The sequence below is a fragment of the Schistocerca nitens genome, chromosome 1 (assembly GCF_023898315.1).
Source record: "Schistocerca nitens isolate TAMUIC-IGC-003100 chromosome 1, iqSchNite1.1, whole genome shotgun sequence".
Taxonomy (NCBI): Eukaryota; Metazoa; Arthropoda; class Insecta; order Orthoptera; family Acrididae; genus Schistocerca; species Schistocerca nitens.
The window spans coordinates 780,606,824-780,630,456 of record NC_064614.1 but is presented as its reverse complement, the minus strand read 5'-3'; the positions used below and the strand labels follow the sequence as shown (position 1 = coordinate 780,630,456).

The 23,633-nt window shown below is 42.9% G+C and overlaps 1 protein-coding gene across 1 annotated transcript in view; it reads right to left on the bottom strand.

Moving 5' to 3' along the window:
* Positions 1-23,633, bottom strand: part of LOC126203490 (acid sphingomyelinase-like phosphodiesterase 3a) — a 1,221,386-nt gene that overhangs the window by 113,351 nt on the left and 1,084,402 nt on the right. Inside the window, exon 4 of the mRNA XM_049937847.1 lies at positions 18,935-19,003. Coding sequence (XP_049793804.1) covers positions 18,935-19,003 — 69 coding nt within the window. The remainder of the gene's footprint in view (positions 1-18,934; positions 19,004-23,633) is intronic.

The following is a 23,633-nucleotide window of genomic DNA, read 5'->3' as shown; positions in this document are numbered from 1 at the left end:
TCGATGACCTTCCGTCAGTTACTACTAACTGTGATCTCTGTGACAGGAAATCACGAATCCAGCCATGTAAGTGAGACGATATTCCATAAGCACGCAGTTTAACTACAAGCCACTTGTGTGGTACAGTGTCAAAAGCCTTCCGGAAATCGAGAAATACGGAAGCAATCTGAAATCCCTTGTCGATAGCAATCAACACTTCATGCGAGTAAAGAGCTAGCTTTGTTTCACAAGAACGATGTTTTCTTAATCCATTTTGACTGTGTGTCAATAGACAGTTTTCTTCGAGGTTATTCATAATGTTCTAACACAATACACCTTCCAAACTCCTGCTCCATATCGAGGTCAATGATATGGGCCTGTAATGTAGTGGATTACTCCTACCACATTTGTTGAATGTTGGTGTGACCTGTGCAAGTTTCCAGTTTTTGGGTACGGATCTTTCGTCGAACAAACGGCTGTATATGATTGTTAAGTATGGAGCTATTGCATCAGCATACTCTGAAAGGAACCTAATTGGTATACCGTCTGGTCCAGAAGACTTGCTTTTATTAATTGATTTAAGTTGCTTCACTACTCCGAGGATATTTACTTCTACGTTACTCATGTTGGCAGCTGCTCTTGTTCGAATTCTTGAATATTTAGTTCGTCTTCTTTTGTGAAGGCATTTCAGAAGGCTGTGTTTAGTAACTCTGCTTTGGCAGCACTGTCTTCGATAGTATCTCCATTGCTATCGCGCATACAGTCCGTGCATACGTTATGTCCACCATATTCTTATATGGAGAGCACCGATTCTGTGTGTACTTGTTCAATACCTACGCACTACCAACTGAGTAATATCTTCTACCTCATACACACTCTGCTGATTTGCATGATCATATGACATATGACTGCTGAGCACTTCACTAGTCTCGAGCAGTTTAGTGAAATCACCCGAATCTGCCGCCAGCAAATCGTCTGCTGCATTCTCTACAAGCAGCGGCAGCGTTTACAATACACGAACTGTTCACCAGTACCATATCGGCATACTTATTAGTTGTAGATACGTGCTACACCCTTAAGCGGTACAGTGAAATTGGTCAACAGACCACGTTCACAATCACAGTTAAAACAACGCAGTCATGTGAATTCCAGCAAACTTCACCACTTGAACTTCTGATCAAAAATGACAATCGATACATAAACCCATAGGAACTACAGTACCAACGTGTGAAGGGAAAACTTATTTCACACATGTCTGATGACGATGCTTTTTCGGGAAGATGTCATCATTAAGAGATTTTAGTAGCACACAAAATTTCTAGTTGGTGTGATGAATTGCAGGAGTTAATGGAGATGAGTACGAAAAATTTTCGAATACATAATTAGAAGTGTGGTGCTTGGCACAGTCACGACGGTTAAATACCTGGGAGTAAAGTTGCAAAGTGGTATGAAATGGCATTAGCATGTAAGGATAGTAGTAGCGTAGGCGAATGGTCGACACTGGTTTATTGGCAAAGTGTGGTTCATCCGTAAAGGAGACCGCATATTATACAACACTAGTGTGATTATGTCTCGGGTACCGTTCGGTTGTTTGGGATCCCCACCAGTTTGGTTCAAGCGAACGCATGGAAACAATTCAGAGGCGTGCTGCTACATTTGTTACTGATAGCTGGGATCAACACGCACGTGATATGGACTTGCGTCATGAACTATAATGGGAATCCCTGGAGGAAAGACGATGGTCTTTCAGGAAACATTATTAAGAAAATTTAGAGAATTGACATTTGACGTTGGCTGCTGAACGATCCTACTGCTGCTAAAGTGTATTACGCTTAACGTCCACGAAGATAAGAGAAATTACAGCTCGCGAGGTGCCGGGGTGGAGAAGAGTTTGTACCTCTTTAATTCAGAGGAATTTTGCATGAGAACTGGACATGCACTCGACCCCCTCGTTACATACCAACTAATTGTTTATATGCGCAACGGTAACGGAAGGAAATGACGGTGGACCCTGCTAGTTAATAAAGTAAGGAGTGCGCACTCACAATAATTTAATAAAAATCGTAATCTACTCAGAAAAAAAGAGAAATTTATCATAATAAACAACAGGAAATGGGATTCTGCATATACCTACGAAATAATATGCGGATTAAATACTACAATGAGATTTATTATACATCAGAATATAAATGTACATGATTATCGACACAAACAGGGTATACTGAAATATTATGAGAATAAGATTTGGCTCGAGAACAAGTGGCTCCTACTCTCTGTGATGCAAACAATTGATGATAATGACTGGAGGTCCTAATGAATCAAATATTAATCTCCCGACTATATAGGAGTATCGCAGTTAGTAGTGAGAGCTCAAATGGGATCATATAGAGAAACAAGCAAGGTGGACTTGTAGCAAAGTGAACGTGCGCGCTGCTGAGGGATTCAGTATAAAATTGATAAGGTCCTACAATGCTGGAGCTGCAAAATACTGTACCAGTACTGAAATCTGCAGCACGTCGTCGGTAGGCAGCGTCCTGATGATGTAGGCGCCGTGCAGCAACTCTGTGTCAACCCCTGGCCGCGAAGGCTGTCCGAGAATTCTAAGTTTTTCCAAAAAAGAGTGACCAAGTCGCAAGACTGTCTGAATCCGACGAAGATCAGATCCCCGAAATACTCTGCCCGTGCAACGCCGGAGTGAAGCCAACATTGCTCTACTCCCTACTCTCTTCGAAAACTGTGATTCAGCATTCAGTTCTGATTCCAAAATTCCCCCACACTGTCTCAGAACATCATTCGCGCCAATAGCCACAGTTCCCTCCAATTTCGAGAAGGGCGTTATGACGTAAACTAGCCTCAGTTTAAGTTGACCAATCATGCCTCTACTACTCAGCTGAGGGCACTGAACTTGCCATTTGACCGACTACAGAAACACCCTGCCTAGACCACCGGCCATCCGGTGCCAGACAGTCGCACCAGGGCACAGTCCACAAGTATTCTCAGAATCATGAGGACAATGCAGTCAGTCGGTGCCAATAATCTTCGTTCCAGACGCGCCTGAACAGTAAACACATGAACTGCGGAGACATTCAGATGTCACGCAGGTCGTTTTGCCCTGCATACAATAGACGAAACTCGACCGACGTCAGTCGTTCCGCCAGGCGCTTAAGTCTATTGTACGAACCCCTAAGAATTCAGGGAAGTGCAGCTCCCAACCGTAAACTCAGTGTGCCGCGTCTTACGATGCCCGCCTCGCCCAGGCCACCCAAAGAAGTAAAACATCTTTAGGAATCAAGTGAAAAGTATTTTTTGAGCACTCAGTACAAATACTCTCATTACAGTAACCTTATTCGGTCTGTTACTACCATGCAATGACATAGAACACTAATAAAATTGATAAAAATGAGAGGAGACATGAAAAAGAGGGCATGGAACCTCTCAAGCACGTGTGGAGGCACATTGACAGTCGCATTTCCCTCCTTCTATTTGCGAGTGGAACAGGAGAGGGAATTACTAATTGTAGTAAAAGTATCCCCCACCATGCACTATACTGCAGTATGAATGTACAAGTACTACCTTCTGATACATTTACCATTCCTCGTGAAATAACCCTAGGGTTTCCAGGTAAATATTTTCTTTTTACGGTATTCTCCCATTCTTTCTTCCTTTCTATACAGGGTGTTACAAAAAGATACGGCCAAACTTTCAGGAAACATTCCTCACCCACAAAGAAAGAAAATATGTTATGTGGACATGTGTCCGGGAACGCTTAGTTTCCATGTGGACGGCTGTGATATAATACGCCATTCTCCAGGGCTGCATCAGCGCATCAGGGATTCCATGCGACGGAGGGTGGATGCATGTATCCTCGCTAACGGAGGACATTTTGAAAATTTCCTGTAACAAAGTGTTTGAAGTAACGCTGGTAAGTTCTGTTGCTGTGTGTTTCCATTCCATGATTAATGTGATTTGAAGAGAAGTAATAAAATGAACTCTAACATGAAAAGTAATCGTTTCCGGACACATGTCCACATAACATATTTTCTTTATTCGTGTGTGAGGAATGTTTCCTGAAAGTTTGGCCGTACCTTTTTGTAACACCCTGTATATTTTACCCAGTGGTGTAGCGGTGTCTATTACACTGGACGTGTCCTCATAATGATCGGGTTTCAAATCCATGTCGGCATATCAACGATTTAAGTTATTCCTTTTTACATAAATCTAGCGAGAAGCAGGATGAATTCCGGCGACGTTTTCCACCATTCTAATACGACTGAGCTAGATGTTCCATCTCTGAAAAGTAAAATGTGGAGAGCAACTGCATATTGTGACGTTACGCTTCCGTTCCCCCTGCTCCAACCCCTTGCTGCTGTTGAGTCTTATTCATTTATTTGTGAAACTTCACTGTAGGTGACCATCAGCTGCTCATATCTATGCCAGTGCTGCCGGCTTAGGTCAGAAGACCGTTGTCAAGCCGAAGCAAATTGTAACGTCTGTAACTTTGACGTTTGAAGAGAACAACTTCGATGTAGGAAGAAAAGAAAAGCTTCTGTTAAAATAAATAATTTCCAGAAGGCATAAATATGTAGGAGATTATTTACTGCAATAGAAGCTACGTTTTCTTACCTACATCAAACATGTTCACCACAAATGGTGTAGTGACAAGCTGGTTACGCTTTGCTTCGGTTTAACACTGTTCTACTGATCTAAACCAGTAGCAATCAGCATAAAAAACAGCTAAATGTGTTCTTCAATGAAGGTTTACAATTATTTGACAGCTGCAAAGCCTCACCTCATCACAAACCTTTATTCATTTACACCAAATCAGCTTCTGCACAGGTAAAATGGAAGGAAAGAAGACTATTTCCTGAAAATTTGTTCATCACCAATATTCGTCTGACGAGCATATGTGATGTTGGCTGCTTGACATCATCACTGGAACTTCCAACAGTGAAAATCCTCAGCAGATAAAACTAACCATTTTGTACTAATTTGAGGAAACTGATAACGAATATGACATTGGTTTTTGAAGACTGCATCAGGTTTTGAAGAAATATGTTATCGCCGAATATTCCCGAGTGCCCAAAATATGGATTCATGGCAACTGCAGTTGTCTGCTTGCTTAATAAACATCCATTGTTTGGCGGTCAGCTAAATTACTATGCTTATCGCTGGCCGTATAAAAAACAACAACCACCTCATCAGTCTGCAAATTAGTAGTTTTGTCACTAAATCTGGTAGATTTTGGATATTCTTCAACGGAAAAATCTTCCTAATTTTACATTCCTCATATTGTGGTTTAGGAGGTTCATAAGCTAGTGCTACTTACATTGAGAATACAAAAGCTAACCGATATATTTGGCAGCGTTTGGTAGTTTGCTTGAAATTAGCTACCAACTCTGAATATCATGTTTTAGTTTGCATTAAAAACTTTTCCAGGGAAAATGCGTCGTGTTCAATTTTGGCTTTGTTACAATTTGCATTTGGTCATGGTGAGATATTGGGCGACTGTGTAGTGCGATGTCGCTTATCGTTAGCTGAAGTGACCAATTTGAAACATATAGTTTCAAATATATAGCCTAAATGTGTTAACAGTGAACATAAAATTGATGACTGCGATCACGTGATGCTTGAGCATCGAAAAAGCAATTTTGCGCTTATCAAAAAAAAGGCCGACCAAAACTTTAAAGTCTGTAGTCGTAATGAGAATTTGCACTCGCGAATGTGGTCATGGTGACTTACTGGGTGAGTGTGTGGTGTTTCTCTATCCATACTGACCAGAAACGTGTCACGCAATTGTGTGAACTGTGCGGGCAGTTTTTATTGCGTTTAGAGTGAGGTAATATTTGTGAATGAAAAAAGCAATATCACGCCTGTCATAAGGAAAACGTGCTACTTGATTTTGGTTGTAATTGGAAATTTACGGTAAGTTCCTATCAGACCAAACTGCTCAGGTCATGGTTCCCTAGACTTACACACTACTTAATCTAACTTAAACTAACTTACGCAAAAGACAACACACACACCTATTCCCGAGGGAGGAGTCGAAACCCCGATGGGGGAGCCGCGAGAACCGTGGCTAGGTACCCCAGACCACGCGGCTGATTTTGGTTGTAAAGTGGGCTATATGGACAAGAAGTGGGCGTCACACATTTGTTGAAATAGGTGTTCTACAAACTGGCTACCTGGAAAAAGACCGAGCATGCCGTTTTCTTTTCCCATGGTATGGGGAGAGCCGACCGATCAGTCTACAAACTGCTCTTTCTACATGGTTCTCCACTTAAGAGTACATGAAGAACAAAAGTGGACTATCGTTTATCCTAACATCCCTTTAGCTACTGATCCTGTGCATCATTCTGCAGAACAACCTGCTCCAAAACCTCCTGTATGTTATTCCAGTAGTTCATGTGAGGAAGAGCAAGAACCAACCAAATTCGACGCAGGTATGACAGATGCTGTTGTAGAATCGTCGTCATCCACTGATCCTAGGTTCACAGCGGACATCTCGTCATCTACTCGCCATCCAATCACTCAACATAGCATCTAGACTCAAGCAAAGGGGTGCTCTTCTTGAGAATGTCAAGGTAGAGGAAAGGTGCCTATTATGCGATAGTTCCCTAATATGAGACACCCCAACTGTGCTCATGTTAGGGGTTGCACTCTGGTGGAGAGTTTGTTAAACACGTTTATTGCGTGCCAGACGACGACACAGCGAGTAGGACGCCATAGTTGAGCCGGACACAGTACGTAGAGGTTGATACAAAACTTATTGTGTTTGGAGTTTTTGCGACATCGGTGTGAAGACAATATTTCAGCTTAAAGGTGAGTCGATGTTATTGCACTCTTTTATTGCTGTTATTTGTGTTGGTATTACCTATAATTATTGACAATTAGGTTCATTTTCCCATGACACATTGTTATCAAGTGCTTGATTCTTTGTGTAAGATGGCGAAATTCCCAATATGCGATAGTATGGGGATCCAAAAACGTGACAGTGTTGCATATTACGATAGCTATCGCATATAGGGGGAGCTCGTTCTCTCACGATTTGTTGTATGTAATTTACGCAATATTATCATGAGATAATCATATTTTATCATTTATTGTAGTAAAATTTTGGCAACTGCGGTTACTTCAGTTAGATTAAATTATCATAAACAAGGATTACTTCGACTAGTCTTATAATCAGAAATTGGAATGTTTTCTGGAACTTTCTTTCAAGGCAATATTTTCCTCAGAAGTTGATCAGTATTACTCCAAATTCACAGTACTCCGTTCACAGTACTTATAAAAAAATAATCTGACAAATAAAATCATAGAAGTTGAAGTCCTTTAAGAACTATGTCTGATTATTGTATTTATTCTTTGTAGATGGCATTGGCACCTAAAAGGAAAACGTGGGATAAAGACGCCATGGTTCCTATCATTACATGAGTGAGAAATGGCGAGATGGGGTACTTAAAAGCCTCAAAAGTTTTTGCTGTACCAAAACGTAGTTTCGAAAGGTATGTGGAGGATAAAACTCGCACACCCGAGAAGCTGGTTGGTGTTAATGTTGGCAGAAGGCCTGTTCTCTCATGTCAACTGGAAGATGAACTAGTGAAATACTGCCTTGCAATGGAAGAGCGATTTTATGCTCTTAAATGTAAGGACATACGAAGCATGGCCTTCCAGTTAGCTGTCAGGAATAGACTGAAGAATCCCTTCAATTCAGAAAAGGCTTCAGCAGGAAAGAAATGGCTCCGAACTTTGCTTAACAGATACCCCATTTCATCAATGAGAACTCCTCAGGGTCTTGCAGCACAAGAGTGAAAGCTTTCACTCCAGAAGATGTGGGAGATTTCTTGATATTTACGAATCTGTGCTATCAAAAGTCAACCATAACCCGCATCGAGTCTTCAATGTTGACGAAACTGGGGTGACGTCTGTGCAGCAGAAAGGCGAAATCTCATCACGTGTATGAACGAAGCTAACACATATGTTCCACCACTAACCGTCTTCCCAAGGAAGAATATGAAGCAGGAATTGATGGACGGTGCTCCTGCAGGATCAATATGAGCTCGTCATCCAAGTGGCTAGATACAAACTCAAATTTTTACTCAGTGGTTCGATCATTTTGTGAGTCATGTAAGGCCATCTTCAAATGACCCTGTCCTTTTAATTCTTGATGGGCATTATTCCCACACCAAGAATCTCGTTGTTTTAGATAAAGCACGTGAAAACAATGTTCATATCGTATCTTTGCCACCTCACTCAACGCATAAAATGCAGCCACTTGAAGTCGGATTTATGGGGCCTTTGAAAACCTACTATGCCCAAGAGATAGAAAAGTGGTTGGCAAGTAACCCAGGTCGTTTTACCACCCCATTATTAATAGCCAGGTTATTTGGGGAAGCTTACATCCGAGCAGCAACAATGGAAGCATCTCTGAATACCTTCAGTAAAACGGTTCATCCCATGCAACAGAAACATCTTTAGGGAACATGAATTTTCAATTCATCACCATGCTGACGCTCTTCAAGAAAGAGACGGCAAAAACGAAATTAAACTACTGGTGGTGATGGTCAAGCTGTCAGCCCGGCAGACGTCAGACGTCTCCCACACATCGCAAAACCACCTGGAGATAGTCAAATAGGTCAAACATCGCGTTCGTGCTCTGCTACGTTACTAACTTCAACTCCTTGGGTGAAGACATTGCAAGTATCTAAACAGAAGAAATCAGAGGCTGAAGCTAAGAAAGCAGCCGGAAAGTTATTTGGGGAGAAGAGTGGAAAATCTTCAAATCGTAGACCTAAAGCAGAAGAATCGTCTAGTGACTCGGCATCCGATGTCCATCTTGATGACAGTGGGGATTCAGACAATAGTGATGACGATGACGCAGAGTATCTGTTCTGTACTGGGCGCTTTTCTGAAGACAAACACGGGGAGAAATGGGCACGAAAGGTTATCGCTGGGCTCATGAAGATTGCTTGCCCCGGACGTCGTAAATATAAACCTAAGTAGTGTGAAATAAGTGAACGATAACAGAAATGAATGAACATGTAAAAATTGTATATACATATGCCATTATTTTGTAGTACAATTAATTAAAGCAAAATATTATTACCGTCTCATATTAGGAAATCTTGATCTTATTTCTACGAAATGCTTTGTTTATGAAGATTTAATAACTGCTCTGAAAGATTGTTTATTATTACAAATGCGATAATTGAATGATAAAATTAAATTATGCAAGATATTATTACCATCATAAAAAATAAAACTAGGTACAAATAGGTCTTTCAAATGGGTTTACAAAAGTGTGTCTCATATTAGGCTACCTTTCCTCCATATGTTTTTCGGACAATTCAAAATACTCTAGAAGATTCTTTTTCAGTGGAAGCGATCTACTGTTCTGTAAAAATGTAACTGGTCCTATGATTAAACTTACCACAGAACATAACCTCAATGGCTGTTGATAGGTGCATCAAAACTAAGTCTGAAATCTGTATTAGTGAACAGTGGAAATGCGTTGCCATCAATTTCAGTAAGTTGTGCAGTACACTGAAAGGATACGTATGCCAACGTTGATAGTACACTCATGTGCCGAAAAAACATAACACCTTGAACGACTAGAGATAGGACTTTCATATTCACAGGACATGTACATTAGTATAGTCTGCAGAAATGATTAACTTCTCAGTTTACTCGGTTCAGCATATGTCCTGTTACGTAGTAGGCACAGTTTTCGCCCATCGACGTGCAGAAGGCGCTAATGACGCCCTGTGGTGTAGCCATCTACGCTGCATTCAACTGGTTCCAAAAGTTCAACAGTGGTGGTTGGAATTGTGTTACAGCACTGCACCCGTCTTTCCACCATAACCCACACATTTGCGTTTGGTGACAAGTATGGTGATGAAGCGGGCCAGGGAAAAGGGCTGACATCCTCTGACACCAAGAAGGCACGTGTTCGTGGTCATGCATTCTCTTGCTGAAAAATTGCATCTGGGGTATTATGTAGAAAGAATATGGCTACGGTTCGCAGGATGCCTTCCACAAATGTAACAATGGTCACAGTGCCCTGGACATGCACCAACTGTGATTTGTGGTTGTACCCAAAAGCACCCAATACCTAAGGTCTTGAGTTGGCGCTTTGTGTCTTGTGCGAATGCAGTCATTGTGCTGCCACTCCCTCTGTCTACGGCGAACCAAAATGTGGCCATCAATTTCAAGCAAACAGAACGTGGATTCGTCCGAAAACACTTATCTGATGCCATTCCTGTACCCAGTGACTTCATTCTATATGCCACTGCTGTCTAGCAGGTTTCTGCACATTCGCCAAAAGTAGCCCATGCCGTAATAAACAGTCACCCCTGATAGTGTACGATGTGTTCCAAAACTACCAACAACTGCTGTCGAACTACATGCCACGCTGGACAGAATTAACACGATGAGGAAAATACACTGCCCAAACTACGTCGACGACCAGGACAGGTCACCGTTCTGTCGACGGTCACAAGGCAGAAGATACCGCTGGTACACTTCATAAATAAAGGAATGAATTAAATTAACCTAACACTACACAGCGAGATGGCTGCAATTCTAGCCAACTTCAATGCACACACGTTGTTGCTCGTGGGAATCTCCCAGGAAGCGACAACCAGGATTAAACGAAGAGATGTGATAGCAGTTGAGGCTTGATAGTAGGTTAAGTGATCACTCAACTTTAATGTCCAGGATCGGTGGGCGACGAACATCATAACCCTCACAAGATGTGCCTCACAGCTCCTACCACGTGTGCACGCCGCCAGTGACTTTGGCCAGACTAAGCACCACGGAGATAGCTGAGGTGCTGTTGGCAGTTTTGTCTGTTCATTCTGACTTGGCTGGATTGAGCACAAGTATCCAGAACGTTGTGCTATTGACATCTTGTTGTCGTCTTGCTGGTCGCGTGGAGCAGAACTGCTCTTGTTGGTTGGTTCGTCGGCTGGCTTTCAGTTGGGTTGTCTTCCGATTAAGAGGTTGTTGGTCTGGCTGCCTGTCTCACCTAATCGTGCATTAGTGTTACCTTCCAAGGCCAGTCTTTGGAACCTTCTGAGCAACGTTTCTTGTGTTTTACATAGTGATTTTCTTTTTAGTCTTAAGTAATCTGTGTGGCATTCAGACGAGTTTTAGCTTGTTAAAAATGCAAGGCTTTCCTTCTTAGGCCATAAGCAGTAAAAAAAAAAAAAATGTTTCTTGTTTGGTACGTGGCCTTCAGCCGAGTTTCAGACTTTCAAAATTAAAAGTGAAAATTCCAGAATTAGATATTCACTCTGCAGCGGAGTGTGCGCTGGTATGAAACCTGCAGGAGAGCCTCTGCAAAGTTTGGAAGGTAGGAGACGAGATACTGGAAGAAGTAAAGCTGTGAGGACGGGGCGTGAGTCGTGCTTGGGTAGCTCAGTTGGTAGAGCACTTGCCCGCGAAAGGCAAAGGTCCCGAGTTCGAGTCTGGGTCCGGCACACAGTTTTAATCTGCCAGGAAGTTTCAAAAGTGAAAATTCCTTGTGCCTAGGCCTTAAGCCATAAATTGGTTTCAAGTTGGTATGTGACCTTCAGCCGAGTTTTCAGCCTTTTCAAATCAAAATTTCAAAATTTTTGTCTAGGCCTTAAGCGGTAAGAAATATTTTCTCGTTTTAATGCGGCCTTCAGCCGAGTTTTCAGCCTTTTCAAATCAAAAGTTCGAAAATTTTGTCTAGGACTTAAGCGGTAAGAAATATTTTCTCGTTCTTATGTGGCCTTCAGCCGAGTTTTCCAGCTTAAATTAAAAATTGGAAATATCTTTGCCTGGGCTTTAAGCAGTGAGACTGTTTGGGTTTCGTATGTGGCCATCAGCCGAGAGTTATGGGAAGCGTTTTAGGATAAAGCCTTTAGCCTATTTTAGTTAAAATTTAGAAGATCTTCCCTTTAGGCCTTAAACTGCAAAATTGTTTTCTGCATGGTGGTGGCCTTCAGCCGAGTTTTAATCTCTCTTAAATTTAAAATTCAAAATCATTATCTTGCCCTGAAGTAATAAAATTGTTATTGTTTAGTGTGAGGCCTTCAGCCGAGTTTCACACGAAATATTTTAAGATAAGGCCTTCAGCCTTTTCAAATTGAAAGCTCTTCTTCCAAGGCTTAAGCCGTTAAATTGTTTTGTTGATATGCGGCCTTCAGCTGAGTTTACAGCCTATTTAGATTAAATTTACTAAAATTAAGCCTTAACACTGTTCTTGATTAATGTGAGCCCTTCAGCCGAGATCTAAGGGAAAAATTTAAGTTAAGGCTTTCAGCCTATTTATATTTAGGAAAAGAAATTTTTTCTAAAGAAGTAAAACCTCCAGAACTCCTGTGGCTCACTTTCTTGCTTAGGCCTTGTGCCTTGGATTTTCGATGTGGCCTTCAGCCGATCTAAATTAAATCAAAGGAGGTCTTTCATTAAAACCTTGAGAGTTTTGATTCTTCTTTGTGTGATTGTGTGTTTTAAGAAATAAAATTTATATGCTGAGTGCAACTGACAGTAATTTATTTTGGCACTTTCCCACAAATATAACCGCATCCGCTCTGTCCTGCTAGCCCATGGATTTCATTGCTGCTGTGTTCCAGCTGAACTCCAGGCACACGACGACCCGGAAGTACTATCGGTCGCTCCAGAGATGGTACGACAGTGCACTTATCGATAAGCGCTGCTGCTACCACTCACGGCAGGTAAGGCAGGAAGTTAGTGACGCCAGTAAATGGAACAAGAAAACGAGGTGGCAGTACCGTAAGGGATGATGAGAAACAATAAACGGCATGAACACGAGCCGCACAAGTATCAGCGACCTGACTCATCTCGTCATGTTCTCGGCTTTCCGTGAACCATTCTGCACGCACTCATTTCACTGCTTAAATATTTGGTCCTACGCGAGTATCAATTAGCCGGATGGATACATCGCACATTGTTTCCTATCGATAATGCACCCTCTTTCAACTCACTGATTTGACGATACGTTCGCGCATAAGTCTGTGAGTAATCCTGCACGTCTGCTTAAGTCTCACTGATCCATTACTTTTGGTTTGTAGCGACCACGAGAGCCACAGGCGCTTTTACCAGTAGGTAGTGCTGCACCGACATATCGATTTTGACTCTGAACGTGCGGGCCTACATGGTTCAAATGTTAATAATTTCTGCAGAACATACTAATGTACATGTCATGTGAATATGACTGTCCTGTCTCCAGTCGTTCAAGGTGTATATATTATAGCGAATACAACTGGAATGTCTGTGGTGACTTGAAAGTTCTAGCCGTACTTCTTGGCCTGTGGCTCGACTACACAAAATATTGCTGTTTTCTGTGCAAGTAGGTTTAATCGAGAACTATATTAAGAGTGTGAACCAAGACAAAGACGCATTCAGCTTAACTCTGAGTAAATTTACACGAAATACTGGAAGTAAAATCAGGAAGGGAATATTTATTCGACCCCAAACTCCCAAGATCCCGAATCTGATGCGCTGTTACAAGACAGCGTGGAATTCTATCCCAGACTTGGTCACAAAATTTTTGGGAAACTTCTCGGCATAGTACCAATCAGTGGGGTGCCATATGCCTCTCAAAATACTTATGTAGCACCCCATATAGACTTCTTCCCAGAAAATTGCGGAGTAGTCAGCGATGAACAAGCGGAACATTTCCGTCAAATCATACCGACAATGAGAAAACGATATCAGGGCGTTGGAGCGAGTCTAAACTTGCTGATTATTGCAGGACGATCTCAGGAGTTGTTCCAAATCCACAATACAAGGGAAACGTAAAAATGCACCGTTCTTAACATCCAGGTAAGTTATGTTCTTATCACTTCGACTGTGCGCACTCCTGTTTATTTCTCACTAAGACTAGATAACACTGACCCTTTATCACATTAAACTCGTACTAGTTCAGCATTTTCTTGCCATTTTCGTATATAGCACGATCTATTTTATAAGAAAATTCAATTTTCATTTCTGAAACATGAAAAATGGCGAATGCTGTTGTTCGGTGTTATTGGCGATCTGCAGAACGTACCTGAAGATGGGACTGAAGCATGTTCAAATCGACTTCATGTATTTAAGGTATATTAAAAAAGAAAATTGTGGAGATAAGTGTATTTGAGATGAAGAAATGGAATAGTAAAACAGCTCCACGATCCTAATGAAAATGGACTATCTAGCTGTCGCATAATGTATCAATGGCCACTTGCGATTCTGTGTGGTCAGTGGGCTACAGTGTGCCACACAAGGACCCAGAATTCGCTTGCCGGTACTATCAGGGATTCTTTCCTCTGTTGGAGGGCAGATACAGGGTTCACTCAGCCGTGTGATGTCAACTCAGGTGCTACTCAACTGCATAGTAGCATTTAGAAGGTGCAGAGACCCGGCAACGTCGGGAGAGTGGTGTGCCGACTGCATACCCAGCTAACCACGTCCGATGACCCCACTGGCCGAGGATGACACGACCCTCGGTCGGACCTGAGGGGCTCCTCTAGCGCCAAAATGAGGAACTTCATCTTTTACAATGCATCAATATTGTAAATGCCGTTTGTATCAGAAAAAATAATCGTGCTGCAATATGACATTTTGGGGGTTCAACATTTTATCAGAGATTGTTCACAGAATTTACGAAGAACCAGGATGTAGAAACCTCATCGCTGACCAGTTACACCTAACAGATTACCTGGTAGCAAACACAGAAACACCTGTGTAGTGTACGTGACAATCATGAGACACACATATCATCTAAAGCAGAGAGGACTTTATCTGTAGTTCAGAATGCTGGTTTGTCACAGAATAACTGACTTAGTCCATTTTAAAGTTAAAATCTTCTATGTTCTGATATCGCATCGTAGACTTTGGTTAGCTGAACCGGGGAAACCAGAAGATCCCCAAGAATATACCAGCAGATAGATCGAAGCGTATAGATTGTAAGTGGAGAGGACTATGACCCGCCGTACCAACCAAGATTTTTCTTTCGCTAATAGCGGTCAAAATAGCCTGCAAATTTAGAGCATTTCGTTTGATTGGTCCTGTTGCTCCTCTGAAGCATAGTCGATTGGCAAACGACTTCTGTTTTAGATCTGTGGAGAAGTGGGTGAAGGTTTTACAGACTGGTTAATTATTGTACATCCACTTCTATGTTCCACAGACAACCTTACGGTGTGTGAGGGAGAGCACTTCGTGTATCATTGCAGTCTCCCTTTTTATTTCTAAAGTCTTGAATCATCCGTGGGAAGAGCGGCTGCTGGTAAGTTATAGCACGAATTTCTCTGATGACATGTCACAAACGCTTGGCTAACTGTTTATGAGAGGAAGTAATCTCTCACTGGCCTCTTTGCACCAGAAAATATTTCATTTTGATTAAATTTTGGGTTTCTGTTAGGATTATGTTTAGTAATCCAAATAGTGACTGTACTATTTTTAGCTATAGACCTCTTTTAACGTAATCTCTCACATATTTTAGCACTAAACTTCTCCACGATATACATTTCTCTTCAGCTTCCGCCGATGTAGTTGAATGTGAATCTCCGCTTTCACGTTTTCATGCTTTCATGCTTATGAAGCGATCTCGTAAGATAACGTGTTGATTTTCTTTGGATATTCCTTACTTTTATACGGGGGGGGGGGGGGGGGTCGGGATGGGTGCAGAATAGATCGTAAGACGCGTTTGACCTAACCTTGTCATAGATTCCTCTCTTGTCAGTTCATTTCTGAGTGTTGTACTTACAACCATATTCTCTACTTCCTCAATTAATCCTACATAGAACGAATCCCAGATTCACGAAAAAACCTCAGCAATCAATAGAAAGAGAATTGCGTAAGACACCGCTGTCTACTGGCAGCGAAGCAATGTTTACATGACATCAAATGGTTCAAACGGCTCTGAGCACTATTGGACTTAACTTCTGAGGTCATCAGTCCTCTGTAACTTTGAACTACTTAAACCTTAGGACATCAAACACATCCATGCCCAAGGCAGAATTCGAACCTGCGACCGTAGCGGTCGCACGGTTCCAGGCTGTAGAGCCTAGAACCGCTCGGCCACCCTGGCCAGCTCACATGATATCTTTATGGTAAAAGAGACCATTGTTAGGGATGTGTACCACTTCTTCCTAGTTTGATTCGGATCGCAAATACGAAAATACTTTGTTACCAAAACGTTCTAGACAGATACGAGCTTCCAGTTCCTCAAATGCGGCATACATGTACCTTCTAGAAAGTACCAGATTCATCGAAGAGGGGAGAACGTTGTGGAATCGGTATGCGACGTTACGCGGATGTCTCGGCGGCGTTCATGCCTGCCACATCAGCCAGTGCGGCAGTAACCCACAGTAACGCACTGGGAGAGAGTAGTGGCGTTGTTGGCGGCGAAGCTTTGGGTGTTTCTATTCTCAGGGCGTGTGATAATTGTGTTTGAAGTCAATGTGATGAGTGCAGACGATAGTAATGGGTGTATGTGCGTACGATGGCGAAAAAGGAGAGGGTGAAACCTAGCACCGGGACGTTACCTACTTTTCTTATAAAGCGCCAAGGAAATCTCGCTACACCTCGTTTTATGAGGTCATTCTATATAAAGGCGTTGAGCACAGACCAGAAAACACCGCGAGAAGTGCCCGACAGAACATAAATACAAATGCTGGCCAAGCTTGCAGGTTGCACTGCTGTATTTGATGAGGTAAGTCACCTGTGCGACGTCCTCAGTACTATGCAAGTATCCGTCGTCGTCAGAACAATGTAATGTGTAGACGTGAGTGCGTTCATACGTCACAAACTGTGGCTACTCGCACGGTGGGTGCTTCAGTAACCAAGGTAGCTGAAGCGTTTGCAGTTTCAAGAGGCACTGTATCGGAGATCTGTACCACATACAGGGAAAGCGGGGAAACATCATCCGCTAAATCACAACGCGGAAGAGAGTACGCGTTGAGTGATAGTGACGCAAGGTTGTTTGAAGAGGGTTGTGACGACTTATAAGAGGACGGCCGCTGTCAGAGTCACTCCAGAACTAGCGAGCTCTGCCTACACCGAAACAATACGAAGGGTATTCTATAAGCAGCGAATTACAGGGCGGGCTGGAAGTACATAACCACACACGTCAGTAATGCAGATACACGTAGGAAGCAGACGTGGTGCCGAAGGCAGAAAACGTGGGCGATGGAGCAAGGGAACACTGTCATTTGGTCGGTTGAGTCTTGTCTCACGCTGTTCCCAGCTTTTGGTATAGTTTATGTCGCAGGAGTGAAATGGAAGGGATTATGTGATGATTTGGGAAGCCACAACGTGGTAATCCAGGCAATTAGCATGGCCGCATTGCTTCCCAGGATTTTGTCATCATTTTGGCTGATAAGGTCCATTCCACAGCAGAGTGTTTGTGACGAATTGGTCATGTTGCTTTAAAATACGACAGGGCCCTTCTCGCACAGCTGGCATCGTCCAGGAGTGCTTTTGTGAACGCGTGGATGAAGCGTCGCACTTCTGTGATAATACGCAACTTTCGTGCCCTCCTTTGGAAAGAAGGATGCATGATCTGTAATGACATCTATTATCCATACCTTAACTTGCCACTATTTTCAAGAACGGATAGTACAAGATTATTTTCAAAACCGTATACAACCCGGAAGGAGTGGAAGTTGTCTCGAATGCCAACGGGTTTCATAGATAACGTAATTTATTGTTTCCACATTTTTGTCCAACCTCTGAAACTCTGTACGCACACTCCCATAAAAACACACAGCTCCAGGGTAACGATGCGAAGGTTTAACCCGGCGACCGGGCACAAAGTCTCTTGATCATCAACTACAGGCCACTTCTCCTCCATTTTCCACCCAGGTACTGGTAATGAAAATTTCTGTCATCATCAGAATTCGAACCAGACGACCTACAGTGCATATGTTCTACGCTAATATAAACGATGTTCAAAACTACAAGTATCCTTGCGCTCACGCATGATAATATGGCAGCACCTCTTTCGCATACTTGGTAGAACAGATCAATAATGTATATTACGTAACGACTTCTGGTAGGATGGGTGAAATGCTACTTATCTATTCCGGGGGGTATCCGCTGCAGCGCAGAAATTGCGGTGCATAACGAAATCCGATACCGGGTCCCCGCGATTTGCGTATATTGGACTCCACAATGGGGCTACGGCGGCGGGGGAGAGGGGTTAGCATACGAATAAGAGCAGGGCTGCCACTGCTGGCCCACGTGCTGTACGGGTCGGCCACTCTCATAATAGGAACAGACTGCGTGACGTGATGCGGAGGATCATTTGTTTATTGATGTTGATGACAGAATTTGTTATTGTGTAGTATCCACCCTTGCTCCAAATGACAGAACTCATAAGTACTCATAATTCAGAAACTTCTCAGGCATCTAGAACTCTTACAGAAAGCTTCTTTCAGACGCCGTTTCCATAAATCATAAAGCCTTATTTACAATGGCCTTCCCAAAGCATTCTTCAGAAGCGCTGTCGCCCTTTGTGAAAGTATATTTTGAAATTTCATTGAAGTACTACGATAACCGTGAAGCGTAACTCTTCCTATTTTTGTAATGCATGGGCTGATGTCACTATTTTTTCTGAAGTTTTTCTTGTGCTTGGTGTTGAAAATTGTGACCCAAACTGGTAGGAGCCATACTTTCGCCGATCCGGAGAAAGACTTTCGTTGAGTTCTGATTGTGACTAATAACAGTGGCACTAAATAGTGTGAGATTTATTTAAAGACGCCGTGGTTGTTAGCTTTTCTTATAGTATGATTAGTACGTAATTTAATCTGCTGTGTTTTGCACTGAATCACATTTTTGTACCACCATACATCTCGTGCGAACAATGTTTCATTCATTTGTGGATTTCTCAATGGTGAAGTAATTAATATATTACTAGACCAAAATACTCAATGAAATTTCGACTTACGATGTTTATTTGAATAGTGATTTTATGAATTATACTTACTTCTACGGGAGTCGCCATTAGTTGAATAACGAGGATTGTAATGGATGTCCGTGATGTGCCAGAAGTAACCTGCAACAATAAATTCGTGAACTAAATCAATGTGTACACGAAGCATATGTAAGCTTAATTTACTCACAGGAATCATTTTCCTTTGGCGTACATTGAAAATTACTTGGTTTACACTGAGCTTTATGTGCCATTTTTTCTGACTATTACCACAAGGTATACATATATCGTAACGTTCCCGAAACAGCAAAACTACCATTTAACTGTTGTTTATGGGCTGATGATTCGTGGTTGATTTTCTCGTAAAGCAGAAAGAGTTAGCAAGTCAGACGGAGGAAAACTGTTACCAGGTGCAAAACGCAATGTCAGGTGATATATATTTTTAAATACACATGAATGTGAATAATGTGGTTTCTGCATACCAGTTTAGTTCAGTTATTGATACACCAATCACAGATTATACCTGACATAACTGCTGATATTAATTTATTTATTATATTATTTTGGAAATATTTAATTGCGAAAGCATTTTGGACGTCGAGTCTCTGAAAATTTGTATTTGGCTTTTCGGTTGGAAAAAATAATATACGTCTTTCAATTTTTTCCGAAATTCAACCCCTGAAAAGGAGAAATAAAATATGGAAATATTTATAAAAATCCTTGGTTATATTAAAACATTTCTAAAGTCATAGGTGCTCCGATTGAAAGGTGTGTAATACGCGCATGTAATCTTTTGCAACTACTGTTTAATCTGTACATCGAGGATCCAATGACGGAAATAAAAGAAAGGTTCAGGAGTGGAATTAAAATACAAGGTGAAAGGATATCAATGATACGATTCGCTGATGACATTGCTATCCTGAGTGAAAGTGAAGAAGAATTAAATGATCTGCTGAACGGAATGAACAGTCTAATGAGTACACAGTATGGTTTGAGAGTAAATCGGAGAAAGACGAAGGTAATGAGAAGTAGTAGAAATGAGAACAGGGAGAAACTTAACATCAGGATTGATGGTCACGAAGTCAATGAAGTTAAGGAATTCTGCTACCTAGGCAGAAAAATAACCAATGACGGACGGAGCAAGGAGGACATCAAAAGCAGACTCGCTATGGCAAAAAAGGCATTTTTGGCCAAGAGAAGTCTACTAATATCAAATACCGGCCTTAATTTGAGGAAGAAATTTCTGAGGATGTACGTCTGGAGTACAGCATTGTATGGTAGTGAAACATGGACTGTGGGAAAACCGGAACAGAAGAGAATCGAAGCATTTGAGATGTGGTGCTATAGACGAATGTTGGAAATTAGGTGGACTGATAAGGTAAGGAATGAGGAGGTTCTACGCAGAATCGGAGAGGAAAGGAATATGTGGAAAACACTGATAAGGAGAAGGGACAGGATGATAGGACATCTGCTAAGACATGAGGGAATGACTTCCATGGTACTAGAGGGAGCTGTAGAGGGCAAAAACTGTGGAGGAAGACAGAGATTGGAATACGTCAAGGAAATAATTGAGTACGTAGGCCGCAGCTCGTGGTCGTGCGGTAGCGTTCTCGCTTCCCACGTCCGGGTTCCCGGGTTCGATTTCCGGCGGGGTCAGGGATTTTCTCTGCCTCGTGATGACTGGGTGTTGTGTGCTGTCCTTAGGTTAGTTAGGTTTAAGTAGTTCTAAGTTCTAGGGGACTCATGACCATAGATGTTAAGTCCCATAGTGCTCAGAGCCATTTGAACCATTTGAGGACGTAGGTTGCAAGTGCTACTCTGAGACAAAGAGATTAGCACAGGAAAGGAATTCGTGGCGGGCCGCATCAAACCAGTCAGTAGACTGAGGACCAAAAAAAATAAATAAATAAATTTCAGGTTGTAATAGCGAATACTTTGTTGAAGAATAACAGAATGAGGAGGTAAGCATGGAATCAGTTAGATTACATTGGGGTCAGACAAAGATTTCGAAATCAGACATGGAATTGTAAGGCGTATCCAGAAGTAGATACAGACTCAGATTACAGTGTAGTAGGGATGAAGAGTAGGCTGAAGTTTAAGCGATTAGTCACGAATAATCAATATGCAAAGAAGTGGTACACGGAAGTACTAGGAAATTCTCTAAGGCTATGAAACAGCAAAAAGAAATAGCTCAGTAGGCAGTAAAGTCTCTAATAAAGGGTAGTCACAAAAGTTGGAAAGGAAAACATAGGTACAAAGTAGGTAACTGCTAAGAAACCATGGGTAATAGATGGAATTCTTCAGCTGATCGATGAGAAAAGAAAGTACAAGAATGTTCACGGAAAGTCAGGGACACACAAATACAAGTTGCTGAGGATTGAAATAAATAGGAAGTGCAGAGAAGTGTTCATGGTAAATATGGAGCAATCGAAATACACTCCTGGAAATGGAAAAAAGAACACATTGACACCGGTGTGTCAGACCCACCATACTTGCTCCGGACACTGCGAGAGGGCTGTACAAGCAATGATCACACGCACGGCACAGCGGACACACCAGGAACCGCGGTGTTGGCCGTCGAATGGCGCTAGCTGCGCAGCATTTGTGCACCGCCGCCGTCAGTGTCAGCCAGTTTGCCGTGGCATACGGAGCTCCATCGCAGTCTTTAACACTGGTAGCATGCCGCGACAGCGTGGACGTGAACCGTATGTGCAGTTGACGGACTTTGAGCGAGGGCGTATAGTGGGCATGCGGGAGGCCGGGTGGACGTACCAACGAATTGCTCAACACGTGGGGCGTGAGGTCTCCACAGTACATCGATGTTGTCGCCAGTGGTCGGCGGAAGGTGCACGTGCCCGTCGACCTGGGACCGGACCGCAGCGACGCACGGATGCACGCCAAGACCGTAGGATCCTACGCAGTGCCGTAGGGGACCGCACCGCCACTTCCCAGCAAATTAGGGACACTGTTGCTCCTGGGGTATCGGCGAGGACCATTCGCAACCGTCTCCATGAAGCTGGGCTACGGTCCCGCACACCGTTAGGCCGTCTTCCGCTCACGCCCCAACATCGTGCAGCCCGCCTCCAGTGGTGTCGCGACAGGCGTGAATGGAGGGACGAATGGAGACGTGTCGTCTTCAGCGATGAGAGTCGCTTCTGCCTTGGTGCCAATGATGGTCGTATGCGTGTTTGGCGCCGTGCAGGTGAGCGCCACAATCAGGACTGCATACGACCGAGACACACAGGGCCAACACCTGGCATCATGGTGTGGGGAGCGATCTCCTACACTGGCCGTACACCACTGGTGATCGTCGAGGGGACACTGAATAGTGCACGGTACATCCAAACCGTCATCGAACCCATCGTTCTACCATTCCTAGACCGGCAAGGGAACTTGCTGTTCCAACAGGACAATGCACGTCCGCATGTATCCTGTGCCACCCAACGTGCTCTAGAAGGTGTAAGTCAACTACCCTGGCCAGCAAGATCTCCGGATCTGTCCCCCATTGAGCATGTTTGGGACTGGATGAAGCGTCGTCTCACGCGGTCTGCACGTCCAGCACGAACGCTGGTCCAACTGAGGCGCCAGGTGGAAATGGCATGGCAAGCCGTTCCACAGGACTACATCCAGCATCTCTACGATCGTCTCCATGGGAGAATAGCAGCCTGCATTGCTGCGAAAGGTGGATATACACTGTACTAGTGCCGACATTGTGCATGCTCTGTTGCCTGTGTCTATGTGCCTGTGGTTCTGTCAGTGTGATCATGTGATGTATCTGACCCCAGGAATGTGTCAATAAAGTTTCCCCTTCCTGGGACAATGAATTCACGGTGTTCTTATTTCAATTTCCAGGAGTGTAGAAATGACTGTCGAATGGGCTGACTCCGCATATTAAAAAATGTGTGTGAAATCTTATGGGACTTGAGTGCTAAGGTCATCAGTCTCTAAGCTTACACACTACTTAACCTAAATTATCCTAAGGACGAACACACACACCCATGCCCGAGGGAGAACTCGAACCTCCGCCGGGACCTGCCGCACAGTCCATGACTGCAGCGCCCCTGACTGCTCAGCTAATCCCTCGCGGCTTCCGCATATAGGAAAGTCAAAATAACTTTCGGTGAAATTAAAAGCAAAGATGGTAACATCTGAAGCGTAACAAGAATTCCACTGCTAAATGCTGTGGAGAGAGTGTGTAGGTGGAAAGATTACATTGAAGTGCTCTATGAGGGGAAGACATGTCTGATGTGATAGAAGAAGAAACAGGAGTCGATTTAAAAGGTACAGGAGATCCAATGTTAGAGTAGAAGAGACCTTTCGAGGACTTAAGACCAAATAAGGCAGAAGGGATGGGTAAAATTCTGTCAGAATTTCTAAAAATCACTGGGGGAATGGCAACAAAACCACAATTGACATGGGTGTGTAGAACGTATGAGTCTGCCGACATACCATCTGACTTTTGAAAATATATCATCCGCATAATTCCGAAAACTGCAAGAGCTGATAAGTGCGAAAATTATGACGCAATAAGCATAAGAACTCATGCACTCAAGTTGCTGACAAGAATAAAACACAGAAGAATGGAAAAGGGAACTGAGGATGTATTAGATGACGATCACTTTGGCTTTAGGAAAGGTAAAGGCAGCAGAGAGGCAACTCTGACGTTGCGCTTGTAATGGAAGCAAACCGAAAGAAAAATCAAGACACTTTTAGGATATGTCGATCTAGAAAAAGCGTTAGACAATGGAAAATA